This window comes from Phyllobates terribilis, unplaced genomic scaffold (assembly GCF_046119375.1).
Source record: "Phyllobates terribilis strain yellow unplaced genomic scaffold, ASM4611937v1 Scaffold_1__5_contigs__length_1240528914, whole genome shotgun sequence".
In the NCBI taxonomy this organism is placed as follows: Eukaryota; Metazoa; Chordata; class Amphibia; order Anura; family Dendrobatidae; genus Phyllobates; species Phyllobates terribilis.
In genome coordinates, this window is record NW_027362761.1 from 722459741 (window position 1) to 722475680 (window position 15940).

Genomic DNA, 15940 nt, shown 5'->3' on the forward strand with positions numbered 1-15940 from the left:
ATTAGGGGGAAGATTCCTTCCTGATTCCACATACAGAAATCAGACAAGTTCCCTGGATCAATGCCCCATAACAGAATCTAGTGCCTATAGTCTATATTTATTTATTTTTTATCAAAAGAGAGATCCAGGCCCTCCTGGAACTTTTGCAGAAAAGTAATCATTATAACATCATTCATTGTCTCACTGCTCTTACAGTAAAAAAATAATTTGTGAGGCTTCTAAACGAATTTGATAATAAGAGATACCATATTTTTCAGACTATAAGACTCACTTTTTTCCCCGCAAAATTTTGGAGGAAAGTAGGGGGTGCATCTTATAGTCCGATATACATAAATACTATGGCTGTGGGTGGTGGGGGAAGCAACAGCGGCGGAGTAGCGGGGCACAGGAGGCAGCACCGCCTGCTGCAGCCTACACTGTACCGCTATTAAGGAAAATGAACATTCACTGCTCCCCACGCCCATGGCGCCTGCAGCGCGGCTCCTGATATGTATGGCACCCTTCATCCCTGTATGTATTGCCTCCCTCATACCTCTTCCTGGTATGTATGGCCCCCCTCATCCTGGTATGCTTGGCACCCCCTGATCCCCGTCATGCTGCACAGAAAAAAAAATAAAAACAATTATATTCACCTCCTCTCTACTCCAGCGCTGTGTGCTGCTCCCCACGCCGGGACTGCGTGCGTGGGGAGCAGTGACCATTCATCGTCCCTAATAGCACGCACGCTGTAGCCACAGCGCGGCTCATGCTGCGCTCGGTGGTCAGTGTGCCCGCTATTCCATAAATATTCACCAATCCCATGGGTGTGGTGAATATTCATGGACTAGATATATATATTGGATGTGATATGGGGAAAAATGTATTTTTTTTTGCAGTGAAATGAATATCAATGAAAAAAAAATTTCTGCAAAACATTTGACAAACTTCCTGATGCCAATTTGAATGAGGGTAATTAAAAAAAAAAATAGGTTTCAGAAACAAAAACTTTAGCAGCATTTGACACTTTCGTTATACTTCTAGAAAACTTATAAGCCAGCTGACATCAGTCATTTATTCAAGTCAGTGAAAATCCGGTTTTATATCAAGTAGTAGAATATTTGACTAACCTTAGCTACTTGACAACCAGCTGATCCAACAGCACCAGAGCAGCAGTTATAGTGAGTCTCCCAACCTCCAGGTACTGAGAAAAGAAGAATAAGGAGATAACCGTTTATGTCGCTATTACAGGGATGTCCAAAGGTATCTCTAAGCATCAAGATAAGAAATCAGCTGCTGTCTGACAATGCAACTAACATTAATCTTCTTTTACTTTTTTAAATTTCACTTTTTATTACCACAGAACATATCTACATGTGTGCGCACGCACAACTTCATTAGCAATCGCTCTGTAAGCTTATCAGTGCCCCTCTCCATGTGATACAGCACCTCTCAGTCTGCGGAGACGACCCCAATGGTGAACGCACTCCTCTTGACGCACACAGTTTCCTTTAGGTGTCACAAAGTACTCTGCTCCACAGCGACAGCATATTTTACAAGAAGCTAGTTAGAAAAAAGAAATCATAAATATAACTGAGTAGTGGAAACTCCTTTAATATAGCACACAGACACCCCTTTCTCAATCACTATATTTCCCCCATGAAAAGTGATAGCAGCCTATACACACGTCCTACGCCGGTGCCATTCTAGAGATGTCGGTTCCATGGGCTCCTGTTGCTCGCGTGAAGTTGTTGTATCGGCACGAGTCCTACAGCCAATCAGTGGACACTTCCTTCGGACAAAACTGACAATCAGAGGAAGTCAGAGCAGCAGAATCTCTCACTTCCCCGGGTATCAGTTTCGTCTAAAGAGCAAGTGAAGCGATACAGATTGGTTGCAGGACTTGCCTGACATAGTAACGTCACACGATCCCTGGAAGAGCATGCACCGACATCTTCTGGAACGGTTCCCGTACTGGAGGAGAGTATAGCTGTTATTTTACATGCTGATTGAGAAGGGGGTTGACAGAGTAGTGGATATCCCCTTTAATACTATACACTTGGATTTAAATCTAAGAATATCCACTATGTTGACTTTTTACATGGAATATCACATTTTTGGAACATGTAATACTTACTGTCTGAGTTCTTGTTTTCATCTTCAGTAAAAACCACAGCACTTTCAGATTTTTCAGGGTGCACCAGTGGGTAGCTATTCTCCTTTAGTTGTTCAGACGTCATGACATATTTTTTCAATTTGTTGTATATTGTGGTCTCTGAGTAAAAAAAGACATCGACTTGTGCATCAAATACAATGACCGAATTGATGATCACCACTGCGCAGCCATATATTAGTTTGGGCAAGTATGAAAGTATGCTTAAACACAAGTACTACTGACTAAATATAAGAAAGAAAAAGCAATCACATGCGCTAAAGAATAACCAGAAATCAGGAAACCCATGTGTACACTATATAGATGGAATAATGTCACATAGGTGGCATGATAGCACCTAAATTACATTATTCTATCTTTATAGTATTTATAAAGGCGTCCTGTTTTTTGGTGGTTATTTCATTCTTTAGTGCATGGGAGTGCTTTATCTTTTTCCGGTATACTTGATAAGTAAAAGTCCTTTCTCCTGGCTTCCGGAGGGCTCTTTAATAATTTCTTGCAGTGCGAGCATGCGCAAGCAGCGTTCGCTACTGAACGCTGTGGCGCATGGAATAAAGGATTACGTCCTCATGCTGGCCAGTGCTAGTGTGAGGACATACTTTGTGGGTGGGATCAGCGCATTTGGCACTCCTGTCCCACCAACGAAGACCGCAATGACAGCCCCAGTGTCTCCTATAATGTATACGGTCCAGGACCAACCCCTCCTGTGACTAGTATGCCCCCAGACCCTCCTGTGAAGTATATGCACCCAGCGTCTTCTTTTCAAAATTCATTGCAAAGAATCGACTGCACCCCAGACCGACTCAAATCTGGAAAATCAGCCGCACTAAAGAGAAGCAGTTCCATTAAGAGTGAGTTAATTAAATATTTATATAGAAGGAAACATATTAAGTTGATAATTTTCTACGGCCCCAGAATGATGGTATAAATATCCAAATGGCCCCTGGTAGAAAAAAAAAGGTTCCCACCCCTGTTTTAGACTGACAATCAGGTCTCAAAGCAAGCCATGCATATAAAATTAAAATACCGGAAGTATATTTTTCATATATATTTTTTCTACTCAGAAAATGTATATCAAACAAACAGTTTACATGTAGTACAAAGCAGTAGCAAGCAATCCATGTTCTGGGCTACTCTAGGTAACAAATCTATATAAACACTGAATGCTTCAGATGTGTATTTTTAATATTAATTGTAGTTAATAAAACACCCACAATCTAGATGATAATAAAGGCAAAAGATACTCAAAAAAGTATACCATCATAGTACCTGTCAATTCTTCATCCTGATGATTGCTACGCTGCACAGAGAAACTGATCTTAGCTGCCAATTTTCCACCAAGGACAGACTCATGGGAAACGGATTTCTTGTTAGCAACTTCTGTAAGAGAAAACGGTGTACAACATCATTGTATATATAGCCTTTTAAGCTTAGCAACTTAAGGTAGATTTATTTTATTTATTTGTTTACTTAAGATTAAAGAAGCCCTCAAATGAAGACATATTTTTTAATCATTTTTGGAATTAAACCTGTGTATATGTGCATGTAATGTAGTGTGTATGTTACTATACAAGGATCCAGCGCAATCCCACTACTCTTCTAAGTGATGTCACCGCACTTCAGGCTATCCCAGATCACTCTATGCATGAGCCGGAAGTGTCTCTAAGGCCACAGCACCACTATCAGACTATCAGTATTCAGCCAGTATTTTTTTCTCAGGAGTGGGAGCCAGAACCAGGAGTGGGTGACAAATGCAGAATTGGTGACTTGTTTCTATTATACCTTTTCTCTGATTTTTCCTCACCTGGTTTTGGCTCCCACTCCTGAGAAGAAATACTGACCGAATACTGACCAAATACTGATAGTGGGGCCGTGACCTCACACTAAACGAGGCTCCATGGACTTAGACACTTAATAGGCTTACATTGTAAAAGGCACAGAGAGCAGTGTGACCCCGAGAGTCTGAAGACTGGTGATGTCACGGAGAAGAGGAGCAGAATGGCGCTGGATCCCGGAAAAGGTGGAGGTAGGTGAGTATATTTACACATAAACACTACACTATATGCACATATACACAGATTTATTTAAAAAAATCTTCATGGAAATGCTTATTTACAGGGTTTGGCATCTTATTTTTATTTTAACAAATGTGCTCCTCTTTGCCCTCAGGGTCGGTTTTCTTCTTCTTAGCCATTGTGCTCCTTTATCTGTGGTTTTAATGGGAACATGACCACATATCTTTTAGCTTTAATCATAGGGTGCAAGAGTCAGCATTTTGTTACAATTGATCGCTCCTCTCAGCTAATTCTGCCACATGTGGCGGGAGTATGAGCTGCTATCTCACAGTAGGGCTGACTACTTATTTATAGGTTTCAGTGTGTTTTTCCCAATAGAGTAATTGCTCCTGTGTACTGTGAATCACAGTGACTGCCTATTGCAAGATTATTATTATATGTGACTCCCCAACTAACAACCATCCCATGACAAAGCAGTTGGCGAAACACATGATGGGTGTGTTTAACCATTGAACAGATTACTGCATGAGAGTATTTCACTTATTACATGCACTGCTTAATGCACAAGATGAGGCCTGAGACAAACTTACCACTTAGGCTAAGGCTACAGGGCAAATTTGACAGCAGCACCTGTCGCGCCTACATTGCAGGACAATATAACTGAATGAGCTCACATTGTGACAAGCATTTTGCAAAAAATTCGACATGGTTTTATTTTTTGATTAATAGTCCAAGTAAAACTTCACAGCACCAAACTATCGTGTACAATTGTTGTACCTCCCTCTATGGCGAGCTTGGTCAGATCATTAGGAATGCCAGTGGTGCTCTGCTTAGTTTAAACTTGGCAACAAAAAGAAAAAAAGGAAAGGCAACACTCACCATATTCTATGATTAACGTCCTACGGGACCTGTAGAAGTGCTGTGGAAGCGTGAAGCAGCTGTCGCTTATTTCTCTCCCGCACACCCCTTGTAACTTGTAATTAAGAACTTTTAATCATAGGATGTGGCAAGCACCTCCTTTCATTTTTGGTTTTGTTGCCAAGTTTTAATTTTTGAGACTTCTTTGTAGTGGTCGCAGTGCCCTCGGGGAGCGCAATGCAACCCCATTCACTAGTACTGCCTTGTATTGCCATGTAGCAGTGACATCTACAAAATTTTGGAAACAAGTATTGTGGCCAAAGTAGCAGGTTTAGACCCAGCCTAAGATTTGTAACATCCAGGTTAGTGGATGGATGCCAGACGAGCAATCAACCTGTGCAGGACTCCATTGAAGACAGTGAAAATGCTCTTAATGCAAAGGATACAAACAAGAAAGGAACCAGGGTACGTTTCAGATGCCACAAACAGAAACGGTTAAAAAAAAGATTGTATGGAAAGCAGAACGTCAGAAACAATTTCCAAAATGGTGAAAGCAACAATCTCTGATCTATGTGAATTGCACATTTAAAAGTGACAAATAATCAGACATTATAAGGTTGGTGTATGGACTCCAAAACAATGAATCACACGAATAGTGATAGAAGCTTTTTCACAAAACTTGACAAATAACAAGGAAACAGTCTATCTTGCTGATGGACGTTGAATAAATGCAGTATTGAACATGGAGTCCTCATGTGCCCCTGTACAAATGGACAGAATGTAGCTGTACCAGTAAAAGACCTGTTGTATGTTCCCAGTCTAGAAAGAAGATTGTTATCCATAAAGTGCATGACAGCTAGAAGTAAAATTCCGAAGTGATAGCCATTGCCAAAAGTGGATAAGCATTTATATCTTCTCAACAAGGTAATGGAAGAGGTGAGACCTTGCACACATGGACACAATTAATATATTCCCACATGGAATGGACGTCTGAACACAGACATTCAGAAAACATTTAGGAGCTGCAAAAAACAAATTTGACAAAAGGATCAAAAAAGATAATATGATGACATCACTGGAAAGAAGAAACTAACTGACAAACTGACAGTGATCAGACTACTTCCAAAAACATGGCTGAAGTCAGCACAAAAACACTACAAGCGAGCAGATACAAATGTACCCAGAAACAGAATTAAGGCGTTCAACATGATAAAACAAAGGTAAACCACCTGTACTTCATATAATGCACCCACAGTCAGTATATATTAACACATATCTGGGGAAAGCATATCTCGGCTCTCAGAAGGGGAATAAATGGCTATAAAAGCATAAAAGCGTTCAAACTATTGAAACATCTGTGAAGAGGTTTGAAGTACATGGTAGAAAGCCTATTTAAGATAAATGCAACATGCGATAGACAATCTGGTGAAGGTACAGGGAAGCAAAAAAAAATAAAAATGGAGTGCTCCTTTAAAGCACCACTTTTTTTTTTTTTTTTTTTTTAAATATTGTGGGCACTCGGTGGCGGCACTCACATGAGGTTGTTACTACATGCAAGTCCTGCGCCCAATCAGCGCCAGCTTCACTGTCCCCACCTTTGGACCTATCGAACATCAATAGGAAGTCAGGGAAGCGGCTGCTCTCTGACTTCCTGTTGATGTTCGATACATCTGAAGGTGGGGACAGTTTGGGAGCGGAACAGCACAACTTCAACTGTATAATAACCATGAGTGAGTACTGCAGATTCACTCCTATTCATTTGATTAGGAGTGGATCTGCAGTACCTGGCAGCAGTAACTATAGAGTTGATGAAGTTGTACTGCTCTGCTCCGCACCTGCTAACATTCGCTGTCGCCATTGAGAACAACCGATTGGTGGGGGGTGCTAGGGTACGGAACCCCAGCGATCTGATAACAGTAAAAGTAGTGGAGTAACCCCATAAGAGGCATGTGTACTGCTTCACCAGGAATATAACTTCAGCCACGGGATGGAGTACATTTCTAGTGCAATTTACGTCACCTTAGTGGCATAAATTATGATAAACCTGCTCAGTGGGCTTCTCCACTCCACAGCCCTCACACACTGGCCGTGTGCCGCACACAGCCCTCACACACTGGCCGTGTGCCGCACACAGCCCTCACACACTGGCCGTGTGCCGCACACAGCCCTCACACACTGGCCGTGTGCCGCACACAGCCCTCACACACTGGCCGTGTGCCGCACACAGCCCTCACACACTGTCCGTGTGCCGCACACAGCCCTCACACACTGGACATACACATATATACATACACTGCTGAAAAAAATAAAGGGAACACTTAAACACAATATAACTCCAAGTCAATAACACTTCTATGAAATCTACCTGTCCAGTTATGAAGCAACACTGATTGTGAATCAATTTCTCCTGCTGTTGTGCAAATGGAACAGACAACTGGTAGAAATGATAGGCAATTATCAAGATACCCCCTATAAAGGAGTGGTTCTGCAGGTGGTGACCACAGACCATTTCTCTGTTCTCATCCTTTTTGGCTGTTTTGGTCACTTTCATTTTAACATTGCTCTCACCCCTAGAGGTACAGTAGCATGAGGCGGTGTCTACAGTACAACCCACAGAAGTTGCTCAGGTAGTGCAGTTCATCCAGGATGGCACATCAGTGCGAGCTGTGACAAAAAGGGTAGCGGTGTCTGTCAGCACAGTGTCCACAGCATGGATCAGATACCAGGAGATGTGGAGGGAGCCATAGTAGGGCAACAACCCAGCAGCAGAACTGTTATATCCTCCTTTGTGCAAGGAGGAACAGGAGGAGCACTGCCAGTGCCCTGCAAAATGACCTCCAGCAGGCCACAAATGTGCGTGTGTCTGCACAAACGGTTGGAAACCGACTCCATGAGGGTGGTATGAGGGCCAAACGTCCACAGATGGGGGTTGTGCTCACAGCCCAACACCGTGCAGGACGCTTGGCATTTGCCACAGAACACCAGGACTGGCAGAGTCGCCACTCGCGCCCTGTGCTCTTCACAGATGAAAGCAGGTTCACATTGAGCACGTGACAGAAGTCACAGAGTCTGGAGACACTGTGGAGAGCGATCTGCTGCCTGCAACATCCTTCAGCATGACCGGTTTGGCAGTGGGTCAGTAATGGTGTGGGGTGGAATTTCTTTGGAGGGCCACACAGCCCTCCATGTGCTCGCCAGAGGTAGCCTGACTGCCAATAGGTACCAAGATGAGATCTTCAGACCGCTTGTGAGACCATATGCCGGTGCGTTTGGCCCTGGGTTCCTCCTAATGCAGGACAATGCCAGACCTCATGTGGCTGGAGTGTCAGCAGTCCCTGCAAGATGAAGGCATTGAAGCTATGGACTGGCCCGCCCGTTCCCCAGACCTGAATTTGATTGAGCACATCTGGGATATCATATCTCGCTCCATCTACCAACGTCACGTTACACCACACACTGTCCAGGAGTTGGCGGATGCTTTAGTCCAGGTCTGGGAGGAGATCCCACAGGAGACCATCCGCAACCTCAACAGGAACATGCCCAGGCATTGTAGGGAGGTCATACAGGTACGTGGAGGCCACACACAATACTGAGCCTCATTTTGACTTGTTTTAAGGACAATAAATCGAAGTTGGATCAGCCTGTAGTGTGTTTTCCACTTTCATTTTGGGGGTGACTCCAAATCCAGGCCTCCATTGGTTAATACATTTGATTTCCATTGATGATTTTTGTGTGCTTTTGTTGTCAGCACATTCAACTTTGTACAGAACAAAGTATTCAATGAGAATATTTCATTCATTCAGATCTACGATGTGTTATTTGAGTGTTCCCTTTATTTTTTTGAGCAGTGCAGTATATATTAGATATAAACACACTTCGATATAAGTACCTGCCGCTTAGCTGCCCCTGTGCCCTTGGTAACATGTGCAGCACAAGTTCCTGACTGAGGCTCCCTCCTCATGTAAGCAGGATGCAGCAGCTGAGCTCAAGCCTGGCGCTGACTGGCTCATGTTTGGCCAATCAGCGTTGGCTTCATTCACGCCTCCTGTCTCCTATGCAGTGTTACAGTATAACAGCTGTGAACAGAGGACTGTTGAGTGCACAGGATGAGATGGGAAGGGCGAGACACCGAGTACACGACACTAGAGAGCCTCCTCAGTGCTGTGCTGCTGCCTTCCCCTATCTCTCTGGTTCTAACTGTGATCTGACAGGGTAGTGTGCAGGTGCCCAGAGACGGGGGAAAGTCACCACAAAAGGAGATCACAATTTATCATCTCTTGTAACTACAATATTAGAATTCCCATCACACTACTGAATATTAATAATTAAAAAAAAATCATATCGATGCAAAAAATATTGCAAATAGAAAGCAAGACTCCAAAATTGCTACCTATAGAGTTGAAAACCTACTGGCCACAAAATTGTTTCTATTTAACAATAGGCGGTTAGGTGATCACCATTGACCTCTCCTTACCTAGTCTACTCAGGAAAGCAGGATTAAGAACAAAAAATAACAGGTTCTTGCTATTATAACTGATAATGCTTCAAAAATGATAAGTACAATTAAACTGATGATTAAAAATAATGAAGGTGAACAGCAGCTAGAAGAACATTTCAGATTCAGTATGTTGGAGATAGAAGGCCATAGTAATGTTCCCATAAGGGAGGAACAAACAGATGTTACTTCAGAAGAACAGCAAAATTCTTTACAATTAGATGATCTTGTTGAAGCTGCTTCACACCTCTTTCCTATTCATTACATGCGCTGCGTTGTGCACACGCTATAGCTTGCAATAAGAGATAGTCTGCAACAGGAACATGCTGCAACTCTGATTAGCAAAGTGAGGAAATTGGCTATTGCTGCCAGAACCCCTAAAATTATTCCATCTTGAAGAGACGTGCTGGAAAAGGGGCAATTGTGGAATTACAAAATTTTTCACTTGCTCTCAAAGTAGTAGAAGAGTTCAATCGTTCATCAAAACTGACTGTGCACGAGGCAATTCCTTTATACCCTGAAATTGTTCGAGATGTTGCCCATGATGTGGTTACTGCTTTGCCACCAACCCAAGTTAGTGTAGAGAGGTTATTCTCTAGCCTTAAAATAATTAGGTCAGATTTGAGGTCATCTATGAAGAAGGATCTGATGGAGGCGATACTACAGTGGGTACAGAAAGTATTCAGACCGCTTTAAATTTTTCACTGTTTGTTTCATTGCAGCCATTTGGCAAATTCTAAAAAGTTCATTTTTTTCTCATTAAAAGCACACTCTGCACCCCATCTTGACTGAAAAAAAAACACAGAAATGTAGAAATTTTTGCAAATTTATTAAAAAAAGAAAAACTGAAATATCACATGATCATAAGTATTCAGACTCTTTGCTCAGTATTGAGTAGAAGCACCCTTATGAGCTAGTACAACCATGAGTCTTCTTGGGAATGATGCAACAAGTTTTTCACACCTGGATTTGGGGATCCTCTGACATTCTTCCGTGCAGATCCTCTCCAGTTCCGTCAGGTTGAATGGTGAACGTTGGTGGACAGCCATTTTCAGGTCTCTCCAGAGATGCTCAATTGGGTTTAGGTCAGGGTTCTGGCTGGGCCAGTCAAGAATGGTCACAGAGTTGTTCTGAAGCCACTCCTTTGTTATTTTAGCTGTGTGCTTAGGGTCATTGTCTTGTTGGAAGGTGAACCTTCTGCCAAGTCTGAGGTCCAGACCACTCTGGAAGAGGTTTTCATCCAGGATACTTCTGTACTTGGACGCATTCATGTTTCCTTAGGTTGCAACCAGTCGTCCTGTCCCTGCAGCTGAAAAACACCCCCATAGCATGATGCTACCACCACGTTTCACTGTTGGGATTGTATTGGGCAGGTGATGAGCAGAGCCTGGTTTTCCCCACACATACCGCTTAGAATTATCACCAAAAAGTTCTATCTTCAACTCATCAGACTAGAGAATCTTATTTCTCATAGTCTGGGAGTCCTTCATGTGTTTTTGAGCAAACTCTATGCGGGCTTTCATAAGTCTTGCACTGATGAGAGGCTTCCATTGGGCCACTCTGCCATAAAGGCCTGACTGGTGGAGGGCTGCAGTGATAGTTAACTTTGTGGAACTTTCTCCCATATCCCTATCCCTACTGCATCTTTGGAGCTCAGCCACAGTGGTCTTGGGGTTCTTCTTTACCTCTCTCACCAAGGCTCTTCTCCCACGATTGCTCAGTTTGGCTGGACGGCCAGGTCTAGGAAGACTTCTGGTGGTCCCAAACTTCTTCCATTTAAGGATTATGGAGGCCACTGTGCTCTTAGGAACCTTGAGTGATGCAGAAATTCTTTTGTAACCTTGGCCAGATCTGTGCCTTGCCACAATTCTGTCTCTGAGCTCCTTGGGCAGTTCCTTCGAGCTCATGATTCTCATTTGGTCTCACATGCACTGTGTGGTGTGAGGTCTTATACACAGGTGTGTGCCTTTCTAAATCAAGTCCTATCAGTTTAATTAAACACAGCTGGACTCTAATGAAGGAGTAGAACCATCTCAAGGAGGATCACAAGGAAATGGACAGCATGTGACTTAAATATGAGTGTCTGAGCAAAGGGTTTTTCTTTAATAAATTTGCAAAAATTTCTACATTTCTTCCAGGTATGATGCGCCGGACGTCACGGCGCGGTGCACGCTGGGAGAGGCGTGCCCGATGACGTCGGAGGGCGGCATCCGGATGCAAGATGGCGGAGCCCTGTAAGCGCTTGCCGGCCGGCTTTTTTCAAAAATCGGCCGGTGGGTGTCAGGAGGGGGGAGGACACATGAACCGGAGGAGGTCCGGATGTGCCCTATTTAAGGTGTGGGGGGGGGGAAGGGGGCGGGGTTCTCCTGACAAGCGCTGCTTATGCTCAGCTCATGGTGTAGCAGCTATGGCAGACCAGGACAGCCAGGAGCAGCAGCAGCTGACCCCTCCACCTCATCGACGCCAGCGGAAGAAGCAGTCGGACACCTCGCACACGGACGGCCGCTCCAGCAACCGCAGCGGCAGCAGGAGAAGTAAGGTGTCGCACGCTTCAGGGCCATCCAGAAGGGATTCATCTTATGTCCCGCCACAGCCTCCAAATCCGGTACCCTTTTGTGACTTCAGGGGTGAGTGATCTTCGTGAATGTCACTTAATAGTAATGGAAAGTTGTTATGTGCTTCATTCCTTAGGAACCCAAGAAGAGTAGCGCCAAAAAGAAGCACAGGGTTTGCGCCTTATGCCAGGCCCCCCTTTCCAGAGATTGGCAGAAACAGCTTTGTGCAAGCTGTATTAACCAAACCATAGCGGAGAGCACCCCAGATTTCGCTTCTAATTTGAGGTCCGTAATCCGTTCAGAGGTGCAGGATTCCCTGAAAGGCTTGCTAAAGGGGAAAAAGAGATCCCATAAAGATATGTCCTCCGACTATGATTTATCCTCCCAGTCAGAGGATCTTTGCCTCAGTGATTCGGCATCCTCCTCTTCATCAGACAGTGGTAGGCCCTGTTTCCCTATTGAGAATACTGACAAGTTGGTCAGAGTGGTCAGATCTACCATGGGGTTGAGGGAGGAAAAGGCAGCCAGGTCCCTGGAAGACATTATGTTCGCAGGCCTGGAGGAAAAAAAAAAAAAAAAAAAAAAAAAAAAAAAAAAAAAAAAAGAGACGCTCCTTTCCAGTGAATCCCAAAATTCAGACCCTTATAGACCGGGAATGGAGGAAGCCGGAGAAATCAGGAGTATTGCCCTCATCCTCTAAAAGGAGGTACCCCTTCGAGGATAGTCTCTCTGAGTCCTGGGACAAAATTCCTAAAGTTGACGGATCGGTCGCCCGATCATCCAAAAGATCGTCCCTACCCCTGGAAGATTCCGGCAGTCTAAAGGATGCTCTGGATAAGAAGGCAGATTCTTTCCTGCTTCACACCTGGAAAGCAGCGGCAGGGGGCCTGAAGCCAGCAGTAGCAGGCACTTGTGTCGCTAGGTCACTTATGGTGTGCCTTCAGCAATTAGGAGACCAGCTCAAGGATAAAAAGATGTCCAGAGATAAAATCCTCTCCAATCTGCCTTTGCTACAAGCAGCATCTGCTTTTTTGGCCGACTCCTCAGCGGATTCAGTTAAACTCGCTGCCACGTCTGCAAATTTGTCTAATGCTGCCAGACAAGCCCTGTGGCTCAAGGGTTGCCCAGGAGACCTACAATCTAAGCATAAGCTTTGTTCTCTTCCTTGTGATGGTAAAACTTTTGTTTGGCCAAAAACTGGACGAGATTTTGGAGAAGGCTGGCGACAGAAAGAGGTTTCCCAGGGTTCACGGGGGAAACCAATAGGTCCTATTTTCGGGGGAAGAGATTTAACCGGGGTCGCCCTCCGGGACAAAGGAAAAGATGGGAGCCCAGATCTAAAAAGGACTCTGGTTACATGTTTGGAGGACCATCCTCCAGTACCAAAAAAATCTCCCCAATGACGCGAGGCTAGAGGTTGGGGGAAGGATTTCCAATTTTATTCCAGCTTGGGAAGCCATCACTTCAAATCCCTGGGTGTTGGATATCATAAAGAACGGCCTAAAGATACGCTTCAGTCAGGTCCCTCACCGAACCTTCATGATCACCTCCAGGAGGAAGTCCAGGGAGGAGCAGATGGCTCTAGAATCGGAAGTGTTAGACTTAGTCAACAAGCGGGTCCTTCACGAAGTTCCAGTTTCACAATGGGGATGGAGATTTTATTCCCCCCCCTCAAAAGTCTAAATCAGCTGATAAACAACCAGACTTTCAAGATGGAAATCAGTGAACTCTGCAGTAAAACTCCTACACCACAATTGTTTCAAGGCAGTTATCGACCTAAAAGATGCCTACTATCACGTCCCAATCCATCCAGACTATCGGAAGTACCTAAGGGTAGCCCTGTTCATCCAAGGGCAATTGAGACATTTCCAATTCACTGCCCTACCTTTTGGACTCTCGATAGCACCGAGAGTGTTTACAAAGGTCATAGCGGAGGTGACAGCTTTTCTCCGAATCAAGAACGTGGTGATTGTTCCCTATCTGGACGACTTTCTGATAATAGGAAAATCGGAGGACCACTGTTCTGCTCAACTTTTAGAGGTCAGGACAGCTTTACATCACCTGGGGTGGTTACTAAATATTCAAAAATCAAAGCTATCCCCCTCAAGGACTCAGATCTTTCTGGGCTTGACCCTAGATTCCCAACACCAATCCTGTTTCCTTCCGGAAGACAAGGTTTGCAAAATGATCAGCCTGGTCTCAAGGGCCATAAGGTCTCCCGTGAGGTCCTTGAGAGAAGCAATGTCCCTACTAGGCTCCATGACTTCCTGTCTTTCGGCAGTCAAATGGGCCCAGAGTCATATAAGGCTTCTTCAGTGGGAGGTCCTGTCAGCACAGAAATCCTTCAACGGACATTTAGGAAAAAGACTCTTTCTTTGGAGACCGTAAACTCCCTCTCCTGGTGGACAAACAGGGAGAATCTGACTGCAAGCTTACAGTGGTCCAAACCAGTCGACCACACAATTACAACAGATGCAAGTGGCACCGGCTGGGGGGGGGGGGGGGGTCATGTAGCAGAGCTCTCAGTTCAGGGGCTCTGGCTACATCACGAAAGAGATGCGTCATCAAACCTAAAGGAGCTTTTGGCAGTAGAGAAATCCCTGATAGGCTTCTTTCCCCACATACAGGGTCGCCATGTCCAGATCAGGTCCGACAATTGGACGACAGTGGCTTATATAAATCACCAGGGAGGAACAAGATCTCGCTCCCTTATGGTAGTGGCAAACAGGATCCTGCATCTAGCAGAACAGCATCTCCCATCCCTCAGTGCTCTTTTCATCCGGGGGGTAGAAAATTCAAGGGGGATTTCCTCAGTCGCCACACTTTAAGACAAGAAGAGTGGGCTGTAAACCCGATAGTCTTCCAACAGATTATCCAGCTATGGGGATCACCGGACATAGATTTGTTCGCCACCAGGGCGAAAGGGAAGGTGGAGAGATTCTGTTCACTAAATCCAACAGAGAATCCCTATGCTGTAGAAGCTCTCCAGATACCCTGGAAGTTCGGGAAGGCCTACGCGTTTCCACCGATAGTGATGATCCCGGCAGTTGTGAGGAAAATTCGGGAGGAGGGGGCGAGGATATTTCTGATAGCACCCTTTTGGCCAAAAAGACCCTGGTTCTCCCTGCTTCGCCTGTCGGTCTCGGATCCCTGGGTCCTGCCGGACCTTCTCATCAAAGGGCCGATATTCCATGCACAAGCCAAAGGTTTCCATCTGGCAGCTTGGAATTTGAGAGGTTGTTACTGAGCAATAGGGGGTTTTCAACAGGCCTAGTTTCTACCCTGTTGGGTAGTAGAAAGCCCATAACAACTAAAATTTTTTCCAGGGTCTGGGGAAAATTCCTGGATTTTATAGACTCCCCATTGTCGGATAAACCTCCAGTTAGAGAAGTCCTAGAATTTTTACAAAAGGGACGTGACCTGGGGTTGGCTACGGGAACACTTAAAGTTCAGGTGTCCGCCCTAGGGGCGCTCTATAATTGTAACCTGGCAGGGAACAGATGGGTCTCTAGATTCATTAAATCCTGTTCCAGAGCTAAGCCAGTTCGGGCTCTCAGAGTTCCTCCCTGTGACCGGATTTTGGTTTTAAACGCACTCTCTGGCGACCCATTTGAACCCCTGCAGGTTATCTCTCCAAAGATCCTCACCCTCAAAACCATTCTCTTAGTGGCCCTAACGTCGGCCCGTAGGGTGAGTGACCTGCAGGCCCTTTCTGTTGATCCCCCATACACCCAAATTCATGAGGACCGGGTCGTCCTGCGAACAGATCCGGCGTACCTTCCGAAAGTAGTATCCAGATTCCACTGTAATCAGGAGATTGTACTTCCCTCTTTCTGCAGTAACCCTAAAAACCTCGGGGAGGTTAGGT

The 15940-nt window shown here is 44.8% G+C and overlaps 1 protein-coding gene across 3 annotated transcripts in view; it reads right to left on the bottom strand.

Annotated features, from left to right (window-relative positions):
* The window catches only part of REXO1 (RNA exonuclease 1 homolog), a 152716-nt gene that overhangs the window by 52064 nt on the left and 84712 nt on the right, over positions 1 to 15940 (bottom strand). For all 3 annotated transcript variants that reach the window (XM_073686334.1, XM_073686332.1, XM_073686333.1), the window contains exons 8-11: positions 3419 to 3529; positions 2114 to 2251; positions 1426 to 1539; positions 1107 to 1180 (exon numbers count right to left, since the gene is read on the bottom strand). In XM_073686334.1, coding sequence (XP_073542435.1) covers positions 1107 to 1180; positions 1426 to 1539; positions 2114 to 2251; positions 3419 to 3529 — 437 coding nt within the window. The remainder of the gene's footprint in view (positions 1 to 1106; positions 1181 to 1425; positions 1540 to 2113; positions 2252 to 3418; positions 3530 to 15940) is intronic.